Genomic DNA, 18,491 nt, shown 5'->3' with positions numbered 1-18,491 from the left:
GGCCCACTTTAAATATTTAGGGGTTACCTTCAGTCCCAACTTGGCACGGAAAACTCGTACTTCCACAGCTCGAAGAAATTGCCAAAGTGGATACAAATGCTCTCGTACACTTTTGCTGTTCTAAAGGGGAGCAATATATATATATATACACCTGCAGCTATTGAGGCCTTGAATGCTAAGGTAAACCCAGGTTCAAATCCCCATCCTGCCATGGAAGCTGGCTGGGTGACCTTGGGCCAATCACGCAGTCTCAGCCTAACCTACCTCACAGGGTTGTTGTGAGAATAAAATGGAGGCGAGGAGAGTGATGTAAGCTGCTTTGGGTCCCCACTGGGGAGAAAGCAGGATATAAATAAAGAAACTTGTGGATATACTAGCATTTGCTCTTCCTAACTGCATGCTGCACACCCAAGCTAGCTTCTCTCTAAGTAATTACCAGTCTGCCTGCCTGCCTGCCTGATGAAGAAAGGAGTCCCACAGGCACTTGCACGGGGGTTTCACGACCATCGAGTAGCAAACAGAGCGGAGGGTTTAGACAGTGAAGTGCAGAGATCCAAAAACTCCAAAAGGCCTAGTTACCTCCAGCATCTTCAGGTTATCTAAGTCTAATGAGGGTTCTGATGTTGCCGCTTCCATCATGTTCATACTGTGTAGACCCTGCTTACGGTCCCCTGAGAAAGAAGAGCCAGACATGACAGACGTTGAATGACCGGGTTAGTATTACACATCAAAACGGCCAGGTTGGCGCCTATCAACCATTCGACGGGAGGACGCTGGTGGCTGCAGCCCCTTCCCATCACTGTCTTCCCCCAGCAGCCTCCTGAGACCTCTGGGAGGCCGATGCCCAGATTTATGGGGGGGTCCTGTAAACAAAATGCAGTGGGGCACAAGGTCCCCCCCCCTCCTGGCTCTTTCGCCAGCAGAGTTCCTGCAGACGTCGGAGGCTTTGTCAGCACAAGAACGAAGTGAAAGGTGCACCCACCCACGCCCTGTGGCATTTTGTCTGTGGGGCTTATTGATTTATTCAAAACATTTCTGTGCCGTCTTTCTACCCAAAGAGGGTCTACACCACCACCAAGGCAATGTTGACTTCATGACGCTAAGCATTCACTTTCTGGATGTCTCCAACGGCTGCTGGAGAAGGCGAAGGCGGGGAAAATCCACAGTCCCCAGCATCTTCCACCAAGTACTGAGAGTAACAGTACAGTTTTCAACAACGGACCCACTTATCCATGACATGCTTTTCAAACGTCTATAGGAATCGCAGAAATGGTAGATTGGAAGCATCAATAAGGGTGACAGCTGTAGGGTACGTTAGAGGTCACCTGAAACAGCCAGGAGTCCTGATTGACAGGAGCTTATCTCACAGATCCCATCTATCACACAGAGCTTCTTTACTAGTTTCAGATGCCGTCAGCAATGCTCCCTCTAAGCTGTGGAGTCCTGTGAGCAAAAGTTCTACTTTATGAGCTCCTGGCATTAAAGTTGTGAGCGAGTGATTTGGCTACTGCATAAATTAGTCTGCTCTGGAGCCAGCCTTCCTAAGCAAAGGCAAAAGTGTGTGAGCCAGAGGCTAAAAAACTGTGAGCTGGCTCACACTAACTCAGCTTAGAGGGAACACTGGCCATCAGTAAGATTCATCGCTGGCGTGGACCCTCCCTACAAGACAGGAGGAATCCACACAGGGGCAGCAGGAGTAGGGAGACAGGAAAGTTTTGTTCTACTGAGCCTTGCATTATATATTAAAAAAGAAACTGAGAATGAAAACTTTGTTTTAATTTCTAAAAACTCATTGAAACTCACCTGCGAGCATCCTGTATCCAAAGAAAAGAGCGACCACCAAGACAGCTAGTACAGATACTGATGCCAGAGCAATGACAATTGTTTCGTCTCGGTGAAATGTGTGGGATGAGTCTGAAAGAAAGAAAAACAGCCTGTGAGGACCTCTTTATACGGCACACGTTTTTCAGAAGGCATCTGATACCCACTATAGAACAAATGACACTGACGTGTTACTGTAGCCGTTTTTATTACATGCTTCTAGTGTTTTTTGTTTTAGTTACAGGTGAGAATCCATCTACCCGTCTTTAGCAGTCCCGTAAATTGTCCTTGATCAGTCTTAAAAATCTGTGAATGAAATGCCATTTTAACTAGTACGGTTAACTAATAGTTTAGGCCATTTGTTGTTGTTTTGTTGTCAAGCAGACTTATGGTGACCCCTAGTGGGGTTTTCAAGGCAAGGGACATTCAGAGGTGGTTTGCCATTGCCTGCCTCTGCCTTAAAACCCTAGTATTCCTTGGTGGCCTCCCTTCCAAATACTAGCCAGGGCTGACCCTGCTTAGTTTCCCAAATCTGACAACATCTAGCTAGCTTTGGCTATCCAGGTCACTGCTCCTCTGAATTGGTCGATGGGACCAGACCAAAGATCGTTTTGTTTGGGGCAAAGTTTCAGAGTATTTTGCTCCTTTTCAAATATCTAGCGCATAACACACAGCTGAAGACATATGCCACAAGGAACAGCAATGAAAACCATGATTGGTAGAGAATTTAATAGCAGATGGGCCAGTGCAGCCACAACTTAGCCAAAGGGAACAGTGCACGGACTTTCACCTGTGCCAGGATACTGGCTAGCTTCAAAAAGTGAAACAAAAAAGCTCTCCCCACTCACAGTTCACTAAGCAGGTCTATTCAGAATCAAGCCCCATTTTATTCCCAAGAAAGTGTTCTCAGTGTTAGTCCTATTTACTTTTTAAAAATCTAAACACCATGGATTTGTGGATTTTAAATAGTATTTTGAAGTTGTTTAAATTACTAGTCCGTTCCGATAACAAGCATCCTGATTCTCAGCTTGTGCCTTTCTTTTGCTTCTAGGGAGCACTTGGGAAAGCATTTCAGCATCTTTCTAAAAGGGGGTGGCTCTTCTCCCCTCCGGCATGCACAGCAGAGTCCAAGTGAGGTCCTCAGCTCCGTTCTGCCCCAGTCCAGGGTACTGCTATTCTAGTGAACGCAACCTCCATCTGTGCACCCCAAATTATACATACAATCCCTTGATCACAAGGAGTTGGTGGTGACGGAAAGTGCCGACAAGTTGCAGCTGACTTCTGGCGACCCCTGGTGGGGCCTTCAAGGCAAGAGACAAAGAGAAGTGGTTTGCCAGGGCCTGCCTCAGCACAGCAACCCTGCACTTCCTTGGGAGGGGGGGGGTCTCCCATCCAAGCACTAACCAGGGCCGACCTTGCTTGGCTTCTAGAGATCTGGTGGGATCAGGCTGGCCAGAGCTATCCAGGTCAGGGCATAAGGAGGGGCATATTTCACTCCTCCCCTCCCGACACAAAATGCCTCACTCTCACACACACTTCTGTCTCCAGGCAGTCCACACCTTGCACCTTCCCTCACATTGTTTATTTGTTTATTTGATATATATCCCACACTCCCCACTGAAGCAGGCTCAGGGCGGCTTTGCTCACATTGTTTATTTGTTTATTTGATATACATATCCCACCCTCCCCGAAGCAGGCTCAGGGCGGCTTTAGCACTGTTCAGCACAGGAGGGGCTTGCTTTCTGCCCCCTTGCAAAAGAAGGGAGAGAGAGAGTGAGAGGGCAACACATCTTTTCTCCTGCTCTCCCCTACCCCCACTAGCTGTTGCATACTACCGGCTGTCTTCCTTTGGCCTCTTTTACAGAGTACGGCTCCCATAATATCAAGCAGTCTCCTCCATCAATTACGTACAGGAGGACACATCACCTGTTTGCCCAGGGGATTATCCCCCCCACGTCATGACCCCCTCCGGCCAGCTCAGTGACTCCCACTCGGGGTCCTCCAAGGAGCAGCCCAAGGAGCCAAGGTTGGTAAACTGAGGAGGACCAGAGGGACTAGGGAAGGCCCTGCCCTGTGGAGGTGCCCTCTGACAAGGTACCGTCAAGCAGCTGAGGCTACCCTGCCGGAACCCGCAAAGGAAATCTTGTTGCCAACCCCAGAGATAGCTTCACCAGGCAGGACTCCAACCCAAGCCTGCAGACCTGCCCTCCCCAGGACCCTCTCCTCCCACTCTGCTGGAACAGCAGCGACAGATGGCCCCAGCAAAGGAGGCTGGCTGCATGCCACCTGACCGGAGAAACAGAAGAGAGCGGTGATCGTGGTACTTCCTCCCAGGATCCTGGCCAGAGCAGTGTAGCCTCAGGAGCACCGTGGTGCAGCTGGGGTCAATGACCTCCCGGTCTATTTAAACTGAGGCCTGGGAGAACACAGCCTTGCTGGATTAATCAGTTCACCAGGCACAAGCCCTGTGTGCCATGCTGCAGCTCCGTGCCCTCTAGCCCCAAGCTCCAGCCTTGTGTCCCAAGCCTTACCAGCCCAAGCCCAAGGGCCCTGTTTTGGAGGAAGCCTGGCTGGCCCTCACTTCAGCGCACAAGACACCCCAAAAGAAGGAACCTGTCCGCTGGGGACCAGTCACGGTCTCTCTTTTGACTAGGATAAGCACAACTCCTGCTTTGCCTCTCCTTCAAATGGGCTTTGCTAGCTTCCACCGGACTCTCTAACCTACTCCCTTATGGTAATATATTCCAGCCTCCTTCCATTCTTATCACTTCCTTGTGGGCACACTTCAGCAACAACTGCAAATCTCGCCCTCTAATCAGGCTGCAGTGCTCTTACACAATTCTCTAAATACATAATTGTTTGATTATTCATATTTTACTTTAACAAAGAAGTTTGGGCTACATTTAAGTTCCTAAATTCTTAAGGCTACATCTCCTTCTTTGGAGGTTTTCAAACAGAGGCTAGATGGCCATCTGACAGCAATGCTGATTCTGTGAACCCAGGCAGATCATGAGAGGGGGAGGGCAGGAAGGGTTGCATTAGAGCTTCGCTCTCGTGGCCGTTTCTTACACACCCAGGGAAATGCTGATTGCCACTTTGGGGTCAGGCAGCAATTTTTCTTCAGGCCAGTTTGGCCAGGGATCCTGGAGGTTTTTTGTCATCTTCTGGGCATGGAACAGCGGGTCACTGAGGGGTGTGTGTGTATTTGTGAATGTCCTCCATTGTGCAGGAGGTTGGACTAGATGGAGGTTCCTTACAACTCTATGCTTCTATGGTTCTATAAGTTACTTCAGGAATGCAGCCAGCATCTAACTGGCCTTTGTGTAACAGACAGTCCTATATCTGGATCAAAGGCGTTTTGACTCTCGAAAGCTTATATCCAGGAAATGCTGCTGGTCTCTAAGGTGGTACCGGACTCGAAACTACCTCTTCTACTGCAGACTAACACAGCTACCCACCTGAAACTAACAACACTTTACTGTTAGCTTCTCTACAAAACAACGCTTGCAGATTCCAAAGGTTGATTACACTGGTAATTATGAGACCCAATATTAATGAGAATCTCAAAAAACAAACAAACAGGATAACTCTTGGGCTTTAAGAATGGTTGTGAGATGGTTTATGATTTGAAGAAGAAGAAAATGAAGCTTAAAGTCGTCCCTAATCCTGTCATTGTCTAACACTCGGCAGCGGTAAGCTGATTTTCTGGGTATGGAGAAACATGAATGATTTTCCCCCCACTGTGACGACTTTATGTTCAATGTATAGCTAATCAACTAGCTCGAGAAAATTATAGCGACTGTTAGAGGCCCTTCCAGCCTTAATAACTGCTAGAACCCTCAAGTTTAGCAGGTTTAATTCTAATTGATTTTATGCTAGAAATGCCACACATTTTGCTAACTGTGGGTTAAGAGGCTCACAAAAGAGTAAGTCCTCAAGCTAAAATCCCTAATCCAAATTTTTCTTCCAGCTTAAATATTCTCTGGAGCAGCAATGTTGGGAAATCTTTATTGTTCAGATACTCCCTTCTGTGGATCAAAGGATTATTCTGATTTTAATTAAACCGAAGCTGTTTCGTTTTACTTACAGCATGTCCTAGATTGCTGTTCACGATTATTAGTTTAAGCACATATTCAAAAGATTGCAACATGTAGCATTTTCATGGGTAGCGGGAGAATTTTTGTATTCTTCCACAGCTGTTACACCAATCCAACAATTATTCAATGACAGCCATTTTAGGCAGTTTTCCCTCTGCAACAGGGTGAGCTACTCTGTGATACTGGTAGATATAGGGTTGCCAATTCTGGCTTGGGAAATACCTGGAGATTTCTAGGTGGAGCCTGAGGGGTTTGGAGAGGGGAAGGACTTCAATGGGGTATAGTAAGAGTCCACCTTCCAAACTGACCATTTGCTCCAGGTGAACAGATCTCTATTGCCTGGAGATCAACTGTGTCACCAGGAGATCTCCAGCCACCACCTGGAGCTTGGCAACCCCAGATAGAGACAATGGGTTGTATTTAATCAGCTTCACCATCTGAACCATGGCAAAGGTAGACTATCTAACATGTCTTTAATCGTGATTTCCCACCGCCTTGATCACTGTTATACACACACACACCCTATTAACTTCCCTTTCATAGTCTTAATGGGAATATACATTTAGCTCTGGCAAGCTCTGGACAAGCTGTATACCTGCAGGCAACTTTCCTTCTTCTCACGCAGTACCATCTTTCCCTTTTGAATCGTTTCCATTGGGCAGATGAAGTTCATCGGAAGCCCTGAAGAGCCACTAGCAAAGCTTAATATCTCTTTGATCACAGTTATATGAAATCACAAACTTAAGATGAATATGCCCCACCCCACCCCCAATTTTGACAATACTGTAGACCCCTGAAAGGTAGATAAAGAAGCATCTCTCTCTGGAAGAACAGGGAAGACCACTACATTAAATGTGTTTGTGTGTGTGTGTGTGTCATATCACAGCACTATCTCTCACTCTATGGTACCATAAATACACACAAACATTGGGTGTTGTGAATCAGTCAGTGTTTCACTAGCGATAATATACCATAAAACAGAATGATAGATTCCTGGGTTTATTGATCTAGAATTCTGTTAAGAATCAATGGGGGGCGGGAATTCCAGATGCTATTCCCTTTTGACCCCGTTTTTTGTCTCATATGGAACGGGGGGGGCAGTGGTCCCCATCCTTCTAAAATTTAGTTTTATGCCATACCTTCTACCTACATACACAGCAATTTGCAATCATTCCAATAATGTTCTAAACATTAATTTCCTTCTGACGTTTCAATGAGCGATTAAATTAATTACAGCCCTCTACAAGTGTAAGCATGAACTATTGATAAGTGTTTCAAAAATGTCAAGGAGGAAGTTAATCAGCTGGCTGAATTGCTAATGCTGCTCATTTCACACTTATTCTACATTGTTCTTCACCTACCTTGCTCTACTCCTTGTTGTTCTATGGGTAAAAGAGCTGTCTCAGCATGAGTCCATGAGTAGGCAGATCTGGTGGCAAAACCCAGGTCTGCACCTGTCTGTCCCTAAGAGCCTGTCTGTTCCCCATCACAGGAGGTCCTGTGGAGGAGAAGCAGCAATGGCTGGACCACAATCTGTTCTACTGCGCAGTGGATGCTTCCACACTGCTGAAGCCAAGTATCGTCCATCACCTTGTCAGCTGTGACACAAACACCTCCACACAGATGATCGCTAACGCTGAGCAGGCAGGCAGCTAAGAACGGTCAACCCAAAATGTTCGATGGATACTGGGAAAGCAGGGCTAATCTCCCTCAGGCTGACATCTTCAGTTTGCTTCAGACAAATGACACACGGAGAAAAAGTGCCACCAAGTTGCAGCCGACTTATGGCAACCCCATAGGGTTTTCAAGGTTAAGAGATGAACAGAGGCGGCTTGCCATTGCCTGCCTCTATGTAGCACTCCTGGACTTCTTTGGTGGTCTCCCATCCAACTACTAACCAGGGCTGACCCTTCTTAGCTTCCGAGATCTGATGCAATCAGGCTAGCCTGGGCCATACAGATCAAGGCAAACGACACGCACCCAGACTTAATCTCAGATCAGCTGGGCATGAAATTGGTGTGAAAAGAGCTAGAAAACGAAGAGATAAAAATCAGGAGACAGCGCTTGGTCTCTGGGAGACTTTTTGTTATTGTGGAATAGGAGGAAAAAACCCCAAGCAGGATGACATTCGGTTGGGCATTTTTATTTTATTAGTCTGTAAGAGTCAGTCTGTGGGTGGGGCCAGGAGACAAACCAAGCAGGATATTAAAATACTGATAGCTAATCTCAGATCATAGGTTGGCAGGAATACAAATCTAATAAATGAATGATTTGTGGATAATAAAAGTGAGGGGTCTTGTGCAGCCAAGGGGGAGGCATGTACTTGCTGCAAGTTCTACTTGACACCAGGGGAAGAAGGGGAAAGATAAAGGAGAGGGTCTAATCTCAGCTAGAATATTCAAGAAATTGGATGGGAAACAATTGCTTATTCTGAGAACCCCTGTTCTAAGAGGATATGTGATTTCCGAAATCAGGAAAGGAGGAAGTCCCACTGAGAGGCAGGCCCGCAGCTACAGTGGGGCACCTTGGGCCTCCCACCCCTTAATTTACAGCCATGCCCCATAAGGGGAAGGAAACAGGTGACGGTTCCTTGGAGAATAGGGAATATTCAAAGGGTTTTGATTCTTAAGCAATAGATTAGTGAATCTGGGCCAAGCTGGGTGGATATAAAGGGGTGTGTGTGTGAAACTGAAATTTAGATTTCTTCTGAACTCCACGCCAACATACAGCCTCGCATGCTTCAGCATACTTGCATGTTATTTATGTATAACCTAGCTACTTCCGGCATATTGATCACATGCAGCACTGGTACTGGTACATGTATCCATAGATACAACGTCTTATTTTTACAAAACCCTTCACTCCCTTATAATGGTTACCCCATAAGAAAAATATATGCCCCACAAAACAAAAAATCCTGGCTACAGCCTGCTGAGAGGCATTGGAAGCGATCAAACCTGCCCAGAACACACATTTATATCGTATCCATGTGTGTATGCAAAAAAGACTTTCCAGGAATTGGTGTCTCTGCATGCAGGGACCCAATCTAATATTTAATATAGCGGAAGTACTACAACAAAAGAAGAGAGTTATCAGGCAGGATGCAATTGTGAGCCTCTGGAATGCTACTGAGATATTAAGACAAAAGGGTGTGGGATAAAGGAAACTGATCCTGTATATTCTTTACAACAGAAGAGAGTTGCGTAGCAACCTAAGTGGATTCTTCCTCTCTTAGTGGCGCTGGATTACACAGAGGCTGCAAGTGTCTTTAAATGTAAACTCCACGACATTTCTAATTCTGACATACATCTATTAGACGACTGCATTAGAGGATGGTTTGGAGACATCCAGGGAAGACTGGGGCTGCTATGCTGAGGAAGGCAATGGCAAACCACAGCCACTCATCTCTTGCCCTGGAAATCCCCAAGAGCTTGGAACTTCATGGAGTTATTAATGGTGACCTGACGGCACACTTGGTTTTACAGAATTCTTTATTAACTTAGCAATTCGCATTCAGCCAAGAGATCTTCTCACACCCGACACCTGCTTTTCAGAAACTCTTATGGCTGTAACTGTAGCAAACCTGCAACTACACAATGGGTGCGTTCAGACGGGGCGTTTCAGCCGGCATAAACCAGTTGGAACTGTTGCAGTTTATGCCGGCTGAAACGTGATCACACTTACCTCCTGTCTGCGGAGCCCATCGCTGTTTGCCCGTTTACACACAGCGGGTGTCGGTGGGTTTTTTTTTTTTACTCAGTTTGCGCATGCACATAGGCAGCCATCCACAGAATGGCGATCTTCACGCATGCGCAAAACACCCCGTCCTGAAAAGCATGCCCTGAAGAGAGGATTTACCTTTAAAGTTTAAAGAGCAAACTGGCCTCCCTGAGGTCCCGGAGTCCTCTAAAACCTTAAACTAAGGACCTTTTTCTTTTTCTTTTTTTTAAACAAACTGGCCTCCCTGAGGTCCCGGAGTCCTCTAAAACCTTAAACTAAGGACCTTTTTCTTTTTCTTTTTTTTAAACAAACGCCGGGGTGAAGCTTTGCCCAAGCACATATCGCCGACCTAAAAAAAAATGGCGGGCGAAAATTGGAAGCGGCTCTACAACGGTGGAGAGGGATCAGACGGGGGGGGGGGGTTTTGTAAATGCCCCGTCTGAACGCACCCACTGCATTCCATTGTAGATTCAATAGAGCACTTGGCCTTTCAAATATTATCTAGAATGTGTACTGCACTGAACATTTCATGTCTATATAACCAAAGGATGCAGGAACAGTTACAAAAGGCTGTTATCCCAATTTAAAATCCCGGACTTGATTCCTTGACACAATCCAAGACTCGCTGCTAGTGTATAGTATCTGCGCTTGCCCTTTCAATCTAAAAGAGAGTCCCCATAGGCCATTTCAAAGGCCTTGTATTTTTTTCAAAGAATGAATGATCATGTATGAAAATGTAATGGTGGGCAATGTCAAACATTGAAAGTAAACCCAAAGTACCAATGAGATTTATATTATTATTGCAGAGTATGTAAAGATCCGTTTAAGCATACAACCAAGGTAGACAGAAGAGGCTGCCTCAGACAACTTGAAGAAAGGAGCAGTATTTGATATAGCCATTTAAATGCTGAATACCAGTATCCTCTTGAAAAAGCAAGAAAAATGTCTTAATTTTTAATGACTGAACTGATTTCGACGTCATACTGAATGGATGTGGATATTTAGGACTGCAAGGTACTCCATGGCAGGGGGGTGGGACTTACCAGGAACAAAGAGAGGCCTAGGCTCGTGTCACCAGCGATGCGATGATGTAACTTCTGGCACACACCAGAAATTACATCATCATGTTGCTGGTGGTGCAGGGACACTGTGGTATTTGGGTAGAATTCTATGGTAGAAATCATTTTCATCATCAAATTTTTGCCCAAATACCAGAGGATCCCTCTGTCACCAGTGACATGATGACATCCCTTCTTGTGCAGGCTGGAACTGATATTACTGTGTTGCCGGCAACGGATACCCAGGCCTCCTTTTGCTCCTGGTAAGTCCCCACCACCCAGCTGCTCAGTGCTGGAGGTGCCCAGAGTGGTGGATCTCCCTTGCCAGGGGGGGGAGGGGGGCTGATAAACGTATATGATATTTAATGCTGAGAAAAATTATGACAGGGCATCTATTGATTGGGACATGTGGGCATCCTACCCAACTGAGACTGACATATCTGTGATCAAGTAGCCTGTTTTAGTTCAGAGTGTGATGTGGAGTGGCGCTAGAACTGAGTCCAGTAGCACCTTAGAGACCAACAAGATTTGGGGGTTATAAACTTTTGAGTGGCAAAGCGCCATCAGATATATGGGGTATCTTCTAACTATGGTTCTGTGGACAGAGATGAGACAACAACAAACCCAAGAAGAAAGAGAAAAAAGCCACAATTCTGCTGTCCTTTTAAGGAACTATTTTTACATGTTCGATATACATTTCAGTCACTTTTTCAACCCAAAGGTACTGAAAGAGATATACAAAAATGAAATCTAGAACAACTTGGGAAACAAAATATAAATTGTAAAACTACAAAAACAGCAGTAGATATCACAACTTTATATTACAGACATGAGCATATGATGTATTTTTGGACATTCCCTGGTTTCGAGCTATCTACAGGCACAACTTAATTATAGGGGAGATCATTTTTGCGACCTAGGAAAGCTACTACATCTGGGTCTTATAGAAAGAACTTACTTTTGTGGTTCTATAAAAATGTGCTGAAGTTGATTCCAGGGCAGCTATTATGTTATATTTTACCAAACAGAGCCTCACCTAAGCCTTATCTTTTTGTTACTTATTGGTATTCCTAAAAGGGTTCTTGGCTGAATTCAAGATACTATAAACTGAGGTGACTTCTCCCCTGTATCACTGTAGTTGAAATACAAAATGTACAGAAAGCAGTAACAACAAAGTGGTTTCTTTCAAAATCATCAGAAAAATATTGCATCGCCTTCTAAATGTGCCTATGTCCAGGCACAACACATTTGCAGTACGGCAATTATTGCCTATCAAGATCTGTTCCAGGGATAGCTGCCCCCCCATGGACAGAGATCCCACAATATTTTGTTAGTCTTTAAAGTGCTGCTGGACCCTTGCTCTTTTCTAATCCCACAATACTGTTATGCAAGATATCTGCGTAAGTGAGTGAACAGCTGTCCTGGAGCAACATAATTTGGCCCCAGGCAGTCTAATCACTTTAATAAAACCAACAAGAGTGTTTTAATCTGGAGTACCTTGAATTTCATAAAACACATCCTAGTAATATTTTGTTTGTTTAATGTACTGCGTTCTGCGACAAGCGTTAAAAAAAACCTGAATGTCAAAATATGAAAAGGTACCAATTTAACAAAACCGGATTCAGAGATTTAATAATGTTAACCAGCAGTTGATTTAATTAAATCAGGTTCTTAAATCATTATCCTATACTTATGACTCAACTTCCTCTAAAGTCAGATTATGGTTACATACTGGGGAACTTGATAGCATTTTCCTTCAATTTAATCATGCAAGCTAATTTGGGCTATCTTTAATTAAGTGCAGTTTATTACTAAGCAGAACATCAAGAAAAGCAGAGCTAAATTGGCTACAAGTTAAACGGAGTTGCTGAAAAAAATACTGCCCAACTTACCTAAAATAAATACACATTACAAATACCATCTCATTTCATGCACTTTGCATTCCAATGGGTTCCCTTAAGCGGGGGTCCCCAATGTGGCACCAGTGGGTGCCCTTGTGCCCACTGACACCTTTTCTGGTGCCTGCCAAGTGCTTTTAGAAAGTGGTAGGCCCCACAGGGCTTCTGATTGGCTGAACAGCATTTTAAAAATTGCCTTCAGCAGCAGCTGCCACCTCAGCATAAGGATCTTCACTGCATGACTGAAGGTAAGCTGTGTGTATATAATTTTTTAAAAAACAACAACACATTTCTCTTAAAGGCATCCTTGTAAGCACAGCTTCTGCTGAAGTGTTACAACTAGAGTTAAACTTAATCTCACTTCCTGACATTTTGTGATTGGTTCCGCCTCCTGTGGTAGTCAGTTTGTGTTTGGCTTCGCATTCTGTGGTGGCCATTTTGTGTCTGACTCTGACTCCTGTGGATCATGTGATTACCAGGATCATGTGACCCCAATATTACAGCAATTACACTGGCTTCCAATCCACTCCCCAGCCCAATTCAAGGAACTGTTTTTGACCTTTAAAGCACTACAGGTTTGGGGCTGGGGTATCTAAAGGACCATCTTCTCCTATAGGTTACTGACCAGGAACTAAGATCTCAGAGAGGCCCTGTTGACTGTTTCATCAACCACAGATGCTAGTCTCAGCAAGAAAGGCATACTATAAATAACATAACAATAACAATAATAAATAAAATGCCATGAGTAAATGGAACACCAGGCTGATAGTGAATGGAAAAGGACTTGGAACAGTTAATATAAAACAAGGAATTTTCCAAGGAGACTCACTATCACCACTGTTCTTTGTCATTGCCCTAATACCACTCATCATCATTCTCAACAGCACAGTCCTAGGCTACTAGCTTTCAAAAACAGTCCCAAAGATTTCACACTTATTGTATGTAGATGACATGACAATGTATGGAAAGCCATCATCAGAGATTTTCTTTATTAAATACAGCTCGAATATTCAGCAAAGATAGCAATGGAATTTGGCCTTGACAAATGTGCAGCATTAGTATTGAACAGAGGAAAGATTTGTTGATCAAGAAGAAATCAAGATGCCAAACAACAACATCAAAACACTGGGCTTTAAAGAAAACTAGAAACATCTTGGAATTTTGGAAGCTGACAACATCAAACATACTCTTGTTACGAAAAATACAACCAAGGAATATTACCAAAGAGTTAAAAAGATATTACAAACAAAATTAAATGGAAACAACACTATAAGGGCAATTAACACGAGGGCAGACCCAGATCTAAGATACATAGCTGGCATTATTGACTGGAAACAAGCAGAATTAGAAGCAACAGATCACAAAACTTGCAAAATAATGACAATGCCTCACTGACGACACTCTAGAAGTGATGTTGATCATCTTTACTTAATAAGAAAATTCAGTGAAAGAGGTCTGAAAGTGAAGCAAGAAAAATGAGCACTGAATGGACCACACCAAGAAAAGCAAAGAGAAGCTTCAAGTTGAAGTGCACAAAGCAGACTTATTTAAGGATACAGAAACCAAAGAAGATTACAAAAAGTTTGCAATCATAACTCACTTTGACAACTGGAAGGAAAAGCACTTGCATGGGCAATATTCGAAAGACAAAGTTGATGGTGAAAATACCTGGAAGTGGCTCCAAAATGGGCACTTTAAGAAAGAAACAGGAGGACTCATTCTAGCTGCACAAGAGCAGTCATTCGAAACAAACAATATGAAAGCCAAAATTCAGAAGACCAGTGATAACAGCAGACATCAACTTTGCAAGACAAAGGATGAAACAGTCAACCACATGGTCAGTGCCTGTAGTAAAATTGCTCAAGCTGACTATAAAGGACATCATGATAGAGTTGCAGCTATCTTGCACTGGACTATTTGCAAGAAGTATGGCTTAGCATCAGCCAGAAATTCATGGAAGCATGAACCAGATAAGATGATGGAGAATGATAAAGATTCTTTGGGACTTCTGATTACAAACAAATACACATGTGGTGCATAACAAGCCTGATATCACAATTATAGAAAAACGGAGAAATAGGGTTTAGATCATTGACACTGCAATCCCAGGAGACAGCGGAATAGAAAAGAAAGGAGAAGATCACAGAATACCAAGAACTACTAATAGAGTTAGAGTGCCTATGGAAAAAGAAGGTAACCATCATGTCAGGTGTCACTGGAGCCCTTGCAGCAGGACCTAGGAGTCTCAAGAAACACCTGGACACCCTGAGCATTGAGCAAATAACACCAGCTCAGCTCTAGAAGACAGTGTTGCTTGGATCAACAAGAATCCTGTGAGGACACCTCTGCAATTCCCAAGAACTTGGCCAGATTTCGAATGGCGGAACACTGTCTACCAGTCCTGTCTGTGACAATTCATATTACTACTAATATACTTTCAGTGGCGGCCCCACAATAATGGAACAATATCCCAAGGGAGGTACGCCTAGCCCCCTCATTCTCAACCGATAGGAGGGAGCTGAAGACCGTTTTGTTCACAATGGCATTTGATTAGATCGAGTTCTTTTGCCTACCAGCAGTTTTAAATTATTGATTTTAAATTAGTGGTTTTAATATACTTTATTGTGTTTTTTATTGTCTACATTGTCAGCCATCTTGAGTTCCAATAAGACAGATGAAAGGTGGCTAATAAATGGTTTAAATAAATAAATAATAAAATATACCATAAAATAATGATTTACAGCTTCCAGGGCGCTGTTTCCTGGTATTCATTTGCTTCTTGATTCTTGGGGGATAAAATCCAAAGTATCCTGAACGGAACAGAAAAACCCACTGGTAGCTTCTGGTCACGCCTTACCAGCAGACTGATTACCAAAACAATGAATTCATCCCAGGCAGGGAAGTTCCAGCTGTATGCCCTTGGCTTGGCCACAGGCACAGACATCCCCCCCCCAACCTGACAACCATTTTGTGACCAGTCCTGCCCCCATAGCCCTTTCTCAAAAATTCCAAAGTGCCTGCAGGCTCAGTATGATTCGGGAGGGTGGGGTTGGGGGAGGACCTCAGTGGGGTATAATGCTGTAGTGCTCACCTTCTAAAGCAGCCGTTTTCTCTGTCACCTGGACACCAGTTGTAATTCTGGGAGATCTCCAGCCACTACCTGGAGACTGGCAGCCCTAATTAAGCTAAAAACCAGTTCTGGAACTGCAGTTAGGTGTGCTTCTATGAAAGAAGCCAAGCTGTGCTTCAAAGCATGCAAAGATATTAACTCTGTTGAAAACAGTATGCCTGTGAAGATTAATTATACAACTGTTTCTTTTAGCAGTGACCCTCTGTAATGTTACTGCGAGCAAGTGCTGATTCAGAACAGACTACCCCTTTATCGTACAATCTGAGTGGGTGTTGGATGAAGCCGATACGTTAGCACTTCATTCTTGCTTCCACAGCAAAGAGAAAAATTAAGACACTTGAATAGATTCACCAGTTTAAAAGCATTATTTTCAGTGTCGTAAAAGACATACTACAACCTTGGTGCTTAGAAATAGATATTTGTACAATTCAATCAGATATAAAACCAGAACTGAAGACATGCCAAGTGTTTGTGATGAACTGTGCTCACCAGATAGGTAACAAAATCGGAGCTATACTAAAATGCAGCTGTAAAATGCATTGTGACTGTTTGATTTTTACATAGAACCGTTATCTGGGTTTTTTAAATCGACAGTATATGCCATATTGTTAAAATAATGTATTATTCTAATCAGGGGTCTTGTTGTAGAAAAAGAGCTGCCGGAGCTCATTAGCATAACTCATTAGCATAACTTATTTGCATATGCCACGCCCCCTGACATCACCGGAAGTGACAGAAGGCCACACCCCCTGACATCACCGGAAGTGTGTCAGAAGGCCTGGCTACTTACCCTCCTGCTTCATCCTCATTCCCAAACGGAATGAGGATCGAAGCAGAGGGCGGGGTAAAGAAGGGGGCGGGGCTTCACCACGTGACCGCCCCGCCCCCTAGAGGTTCTCTTCCGGAGCTCCATACCTGAGAGCTCCCCCCCGACTAGAGCCCTGATTCTAATACATGTGTTAAGAAAGTAGTAATGTGTTTCATACAGGGTAAAAAAAGTTCTGTACACAAGAAGAACCTTCATGGGTCAGACTACCAAACCATCTAGTGCAGCATCCTGTTTCCCACAGTAGTTGCCCAGGTGACTCGGAAAAGGGGGGGGGGATCGGTGGGCAGCATTCAAAGCAACCGGTGCCCTCTGCGCGGGGACTCTCCAGGGCAGCAGGAGGGAGGACGGGGAAAGCCCTCGAGAGATGGGGCTTCCTGCCCAACGCACTTCACCCTCGCCCGGCCAGTCTCCGAAGGCGTGGCTGGGGCCGCCCCTTGAGCTCCTGCTGGGAGAGCCGAGAGCCGCTTCTCACCTGGAGCCCAGAGGCTGGCTGCATAGGGGACGAAGAGGGGCAACCTGACGAGACACGCTGGGGGGAGAAAGAGGTGGCGGCTTTTGGTGGAGGCGGGGCACGGTTGGCCGCCGTGGGATTGCACAGAAGACCAAAGATGAATATGGGGTCCCGTTCAGGCATCATGGCTAATCACCAACGATGGGCCTTTTCTTCATTCTCTTTTAAATCTATCTATGCTAGCAGTCTTCATCACATTCTGTAGCAAGGAGTGCCAGAGATTAATTATGCATTCCTGTGAAGAAGTATTTTCTCTCTTGTCTGTTCCGAATCTACTGCCCATCAATTTCATTAGATGTCCCCAAGTTCCAGGTGGTGGTTGTAGTTTTGTGTCAAGCTGAGAAAAGTTCACACTATCTTCTCTCCAAACCATATATAATTATATAAATCATCACTTCCCCCCTTGGATGCTTCCCCCCCCCCAAGTAAAAAAATCTTCAAACATTTTAAGCCTTTCTTTATAGGGATGATGTACTATTTAACCCATTGATTATTTTGGTTGCCATTTTCTACATCATCGTTCTGGAGATAGGATAGCCAGAATTGCAGACAGAATTCCAGATGCAGCCACACCACAGGCCTAAAAAAAGGTGTTATAGTACTAGCTGCTTTATTCTCGGTCCCTTTCTTCATAATCCCTAGAACAGAATTTGCCTTTCTCACCATTGTTACACACTAAGTTGACATTTTTATTGAGCTGTCCACCATGACACTGAGATCTCTTTCCTGGTCAGTCGTTGCCGTCTCTAACCTTATCAGTGCATGTATACAGTAGTGTGTGGGTGTGTGCCCCACCTTACAGTTACTTACATAAACTCTAGTTTGCTACTTTCTTGCCCGCTCACCCAATTTGGAGAGATCCTCTTGGAGTCCTTGAGAACTGACTAACAGATAATTTGATACCATCCATAAACTTGGCTGCTTTACTCCTCATCCCCAATTCCAGATAACGTATGAACAAATTAAATAGCAACAGTCCTAATACAGATCCCTGGGGGCCACGGCCCAAGCTTATTTTGCACCCTAGAAGAAGAAGAAGAGAAGAGAAGAGATTGGATTTATACCCCGCCCTTCACTTGGAGTCAGAGAGCGGCTTACAAACTCCTTTCCCTTCCCCTTCCCACAACAGACACCCTGTGAGATGGGTGGGGCTGAAAGAACTCTGACACAAACTGCTCTTTCAGGAACAGCTGTGCCAGAGCTTGTGACTGACCCAAGGTCACATCAGCAGGTGCAAGTGGAGGAGTGGGGAATCAAACCCAGTTCTCCCAGATTAGAGTCCGTACACTTAACCACTACACCAAACTGGCAAGGATCCCTTCTGGCGCCCCCCCCCGTGCACCCCCAATTTTCAAAAATAGAAGCTGGGGACCCCGAGGTGGCCCCCCCCACGCCAGCCTGGTACGTTCTTGTGGCGCTCCGGCCAG

The 18,491-nt window shown here is 44.7% G+C and overlaps 1 protein-coding gene across 1 annotated transcript in view; it reads right to left on the bottom strand.

The window, feature by feature from the left end:
- The window catches only part of BMPR2 (bone morphogenetic protein receptor type II), a 115,859-nt gene that overhangs the window by 21,409 nt on the left and 75,959 nt on the right, over positions 1 to 18,491 (bottom strand). Inside the window, exons 4-5 of the mRNA XM_015414630.1 lie at positions 1,804 to 1,914; positions 580 to 671 (exon numbers count right to left, since the gene is read on the bottom strand). Of these exons, the coding sequence (XP_015270116.1) occupies positions 580 to 671; positions 1,804 to 1,914 (203 nt within the window). The remainder of the gene's footprint in view (positions 1 to 579; positions 672 to 1,803; positions 1,915 to 18,491) is intronic.

Source organism: Gekko japonicus, unplaced genomic scaffold (genome assembly GCF_001447785.1).
Source record: "Gekko japonicus isolate JY-2015 unplaced genomic scaffold, Gekko_japonicus_V1.1 scaffold855, whole genome shotgun sequence".
Lineage (NCBI taxonomy): Eukaryota > Metazoa > Chordata > Lepidosauria > Squamata > Gekkonidae > Gekko > Gekko japonicus.
Note: the sequence above shows the minus strand (reverse complement) of the source record. Positions and strands in the feature narration are given on the sequence as shown.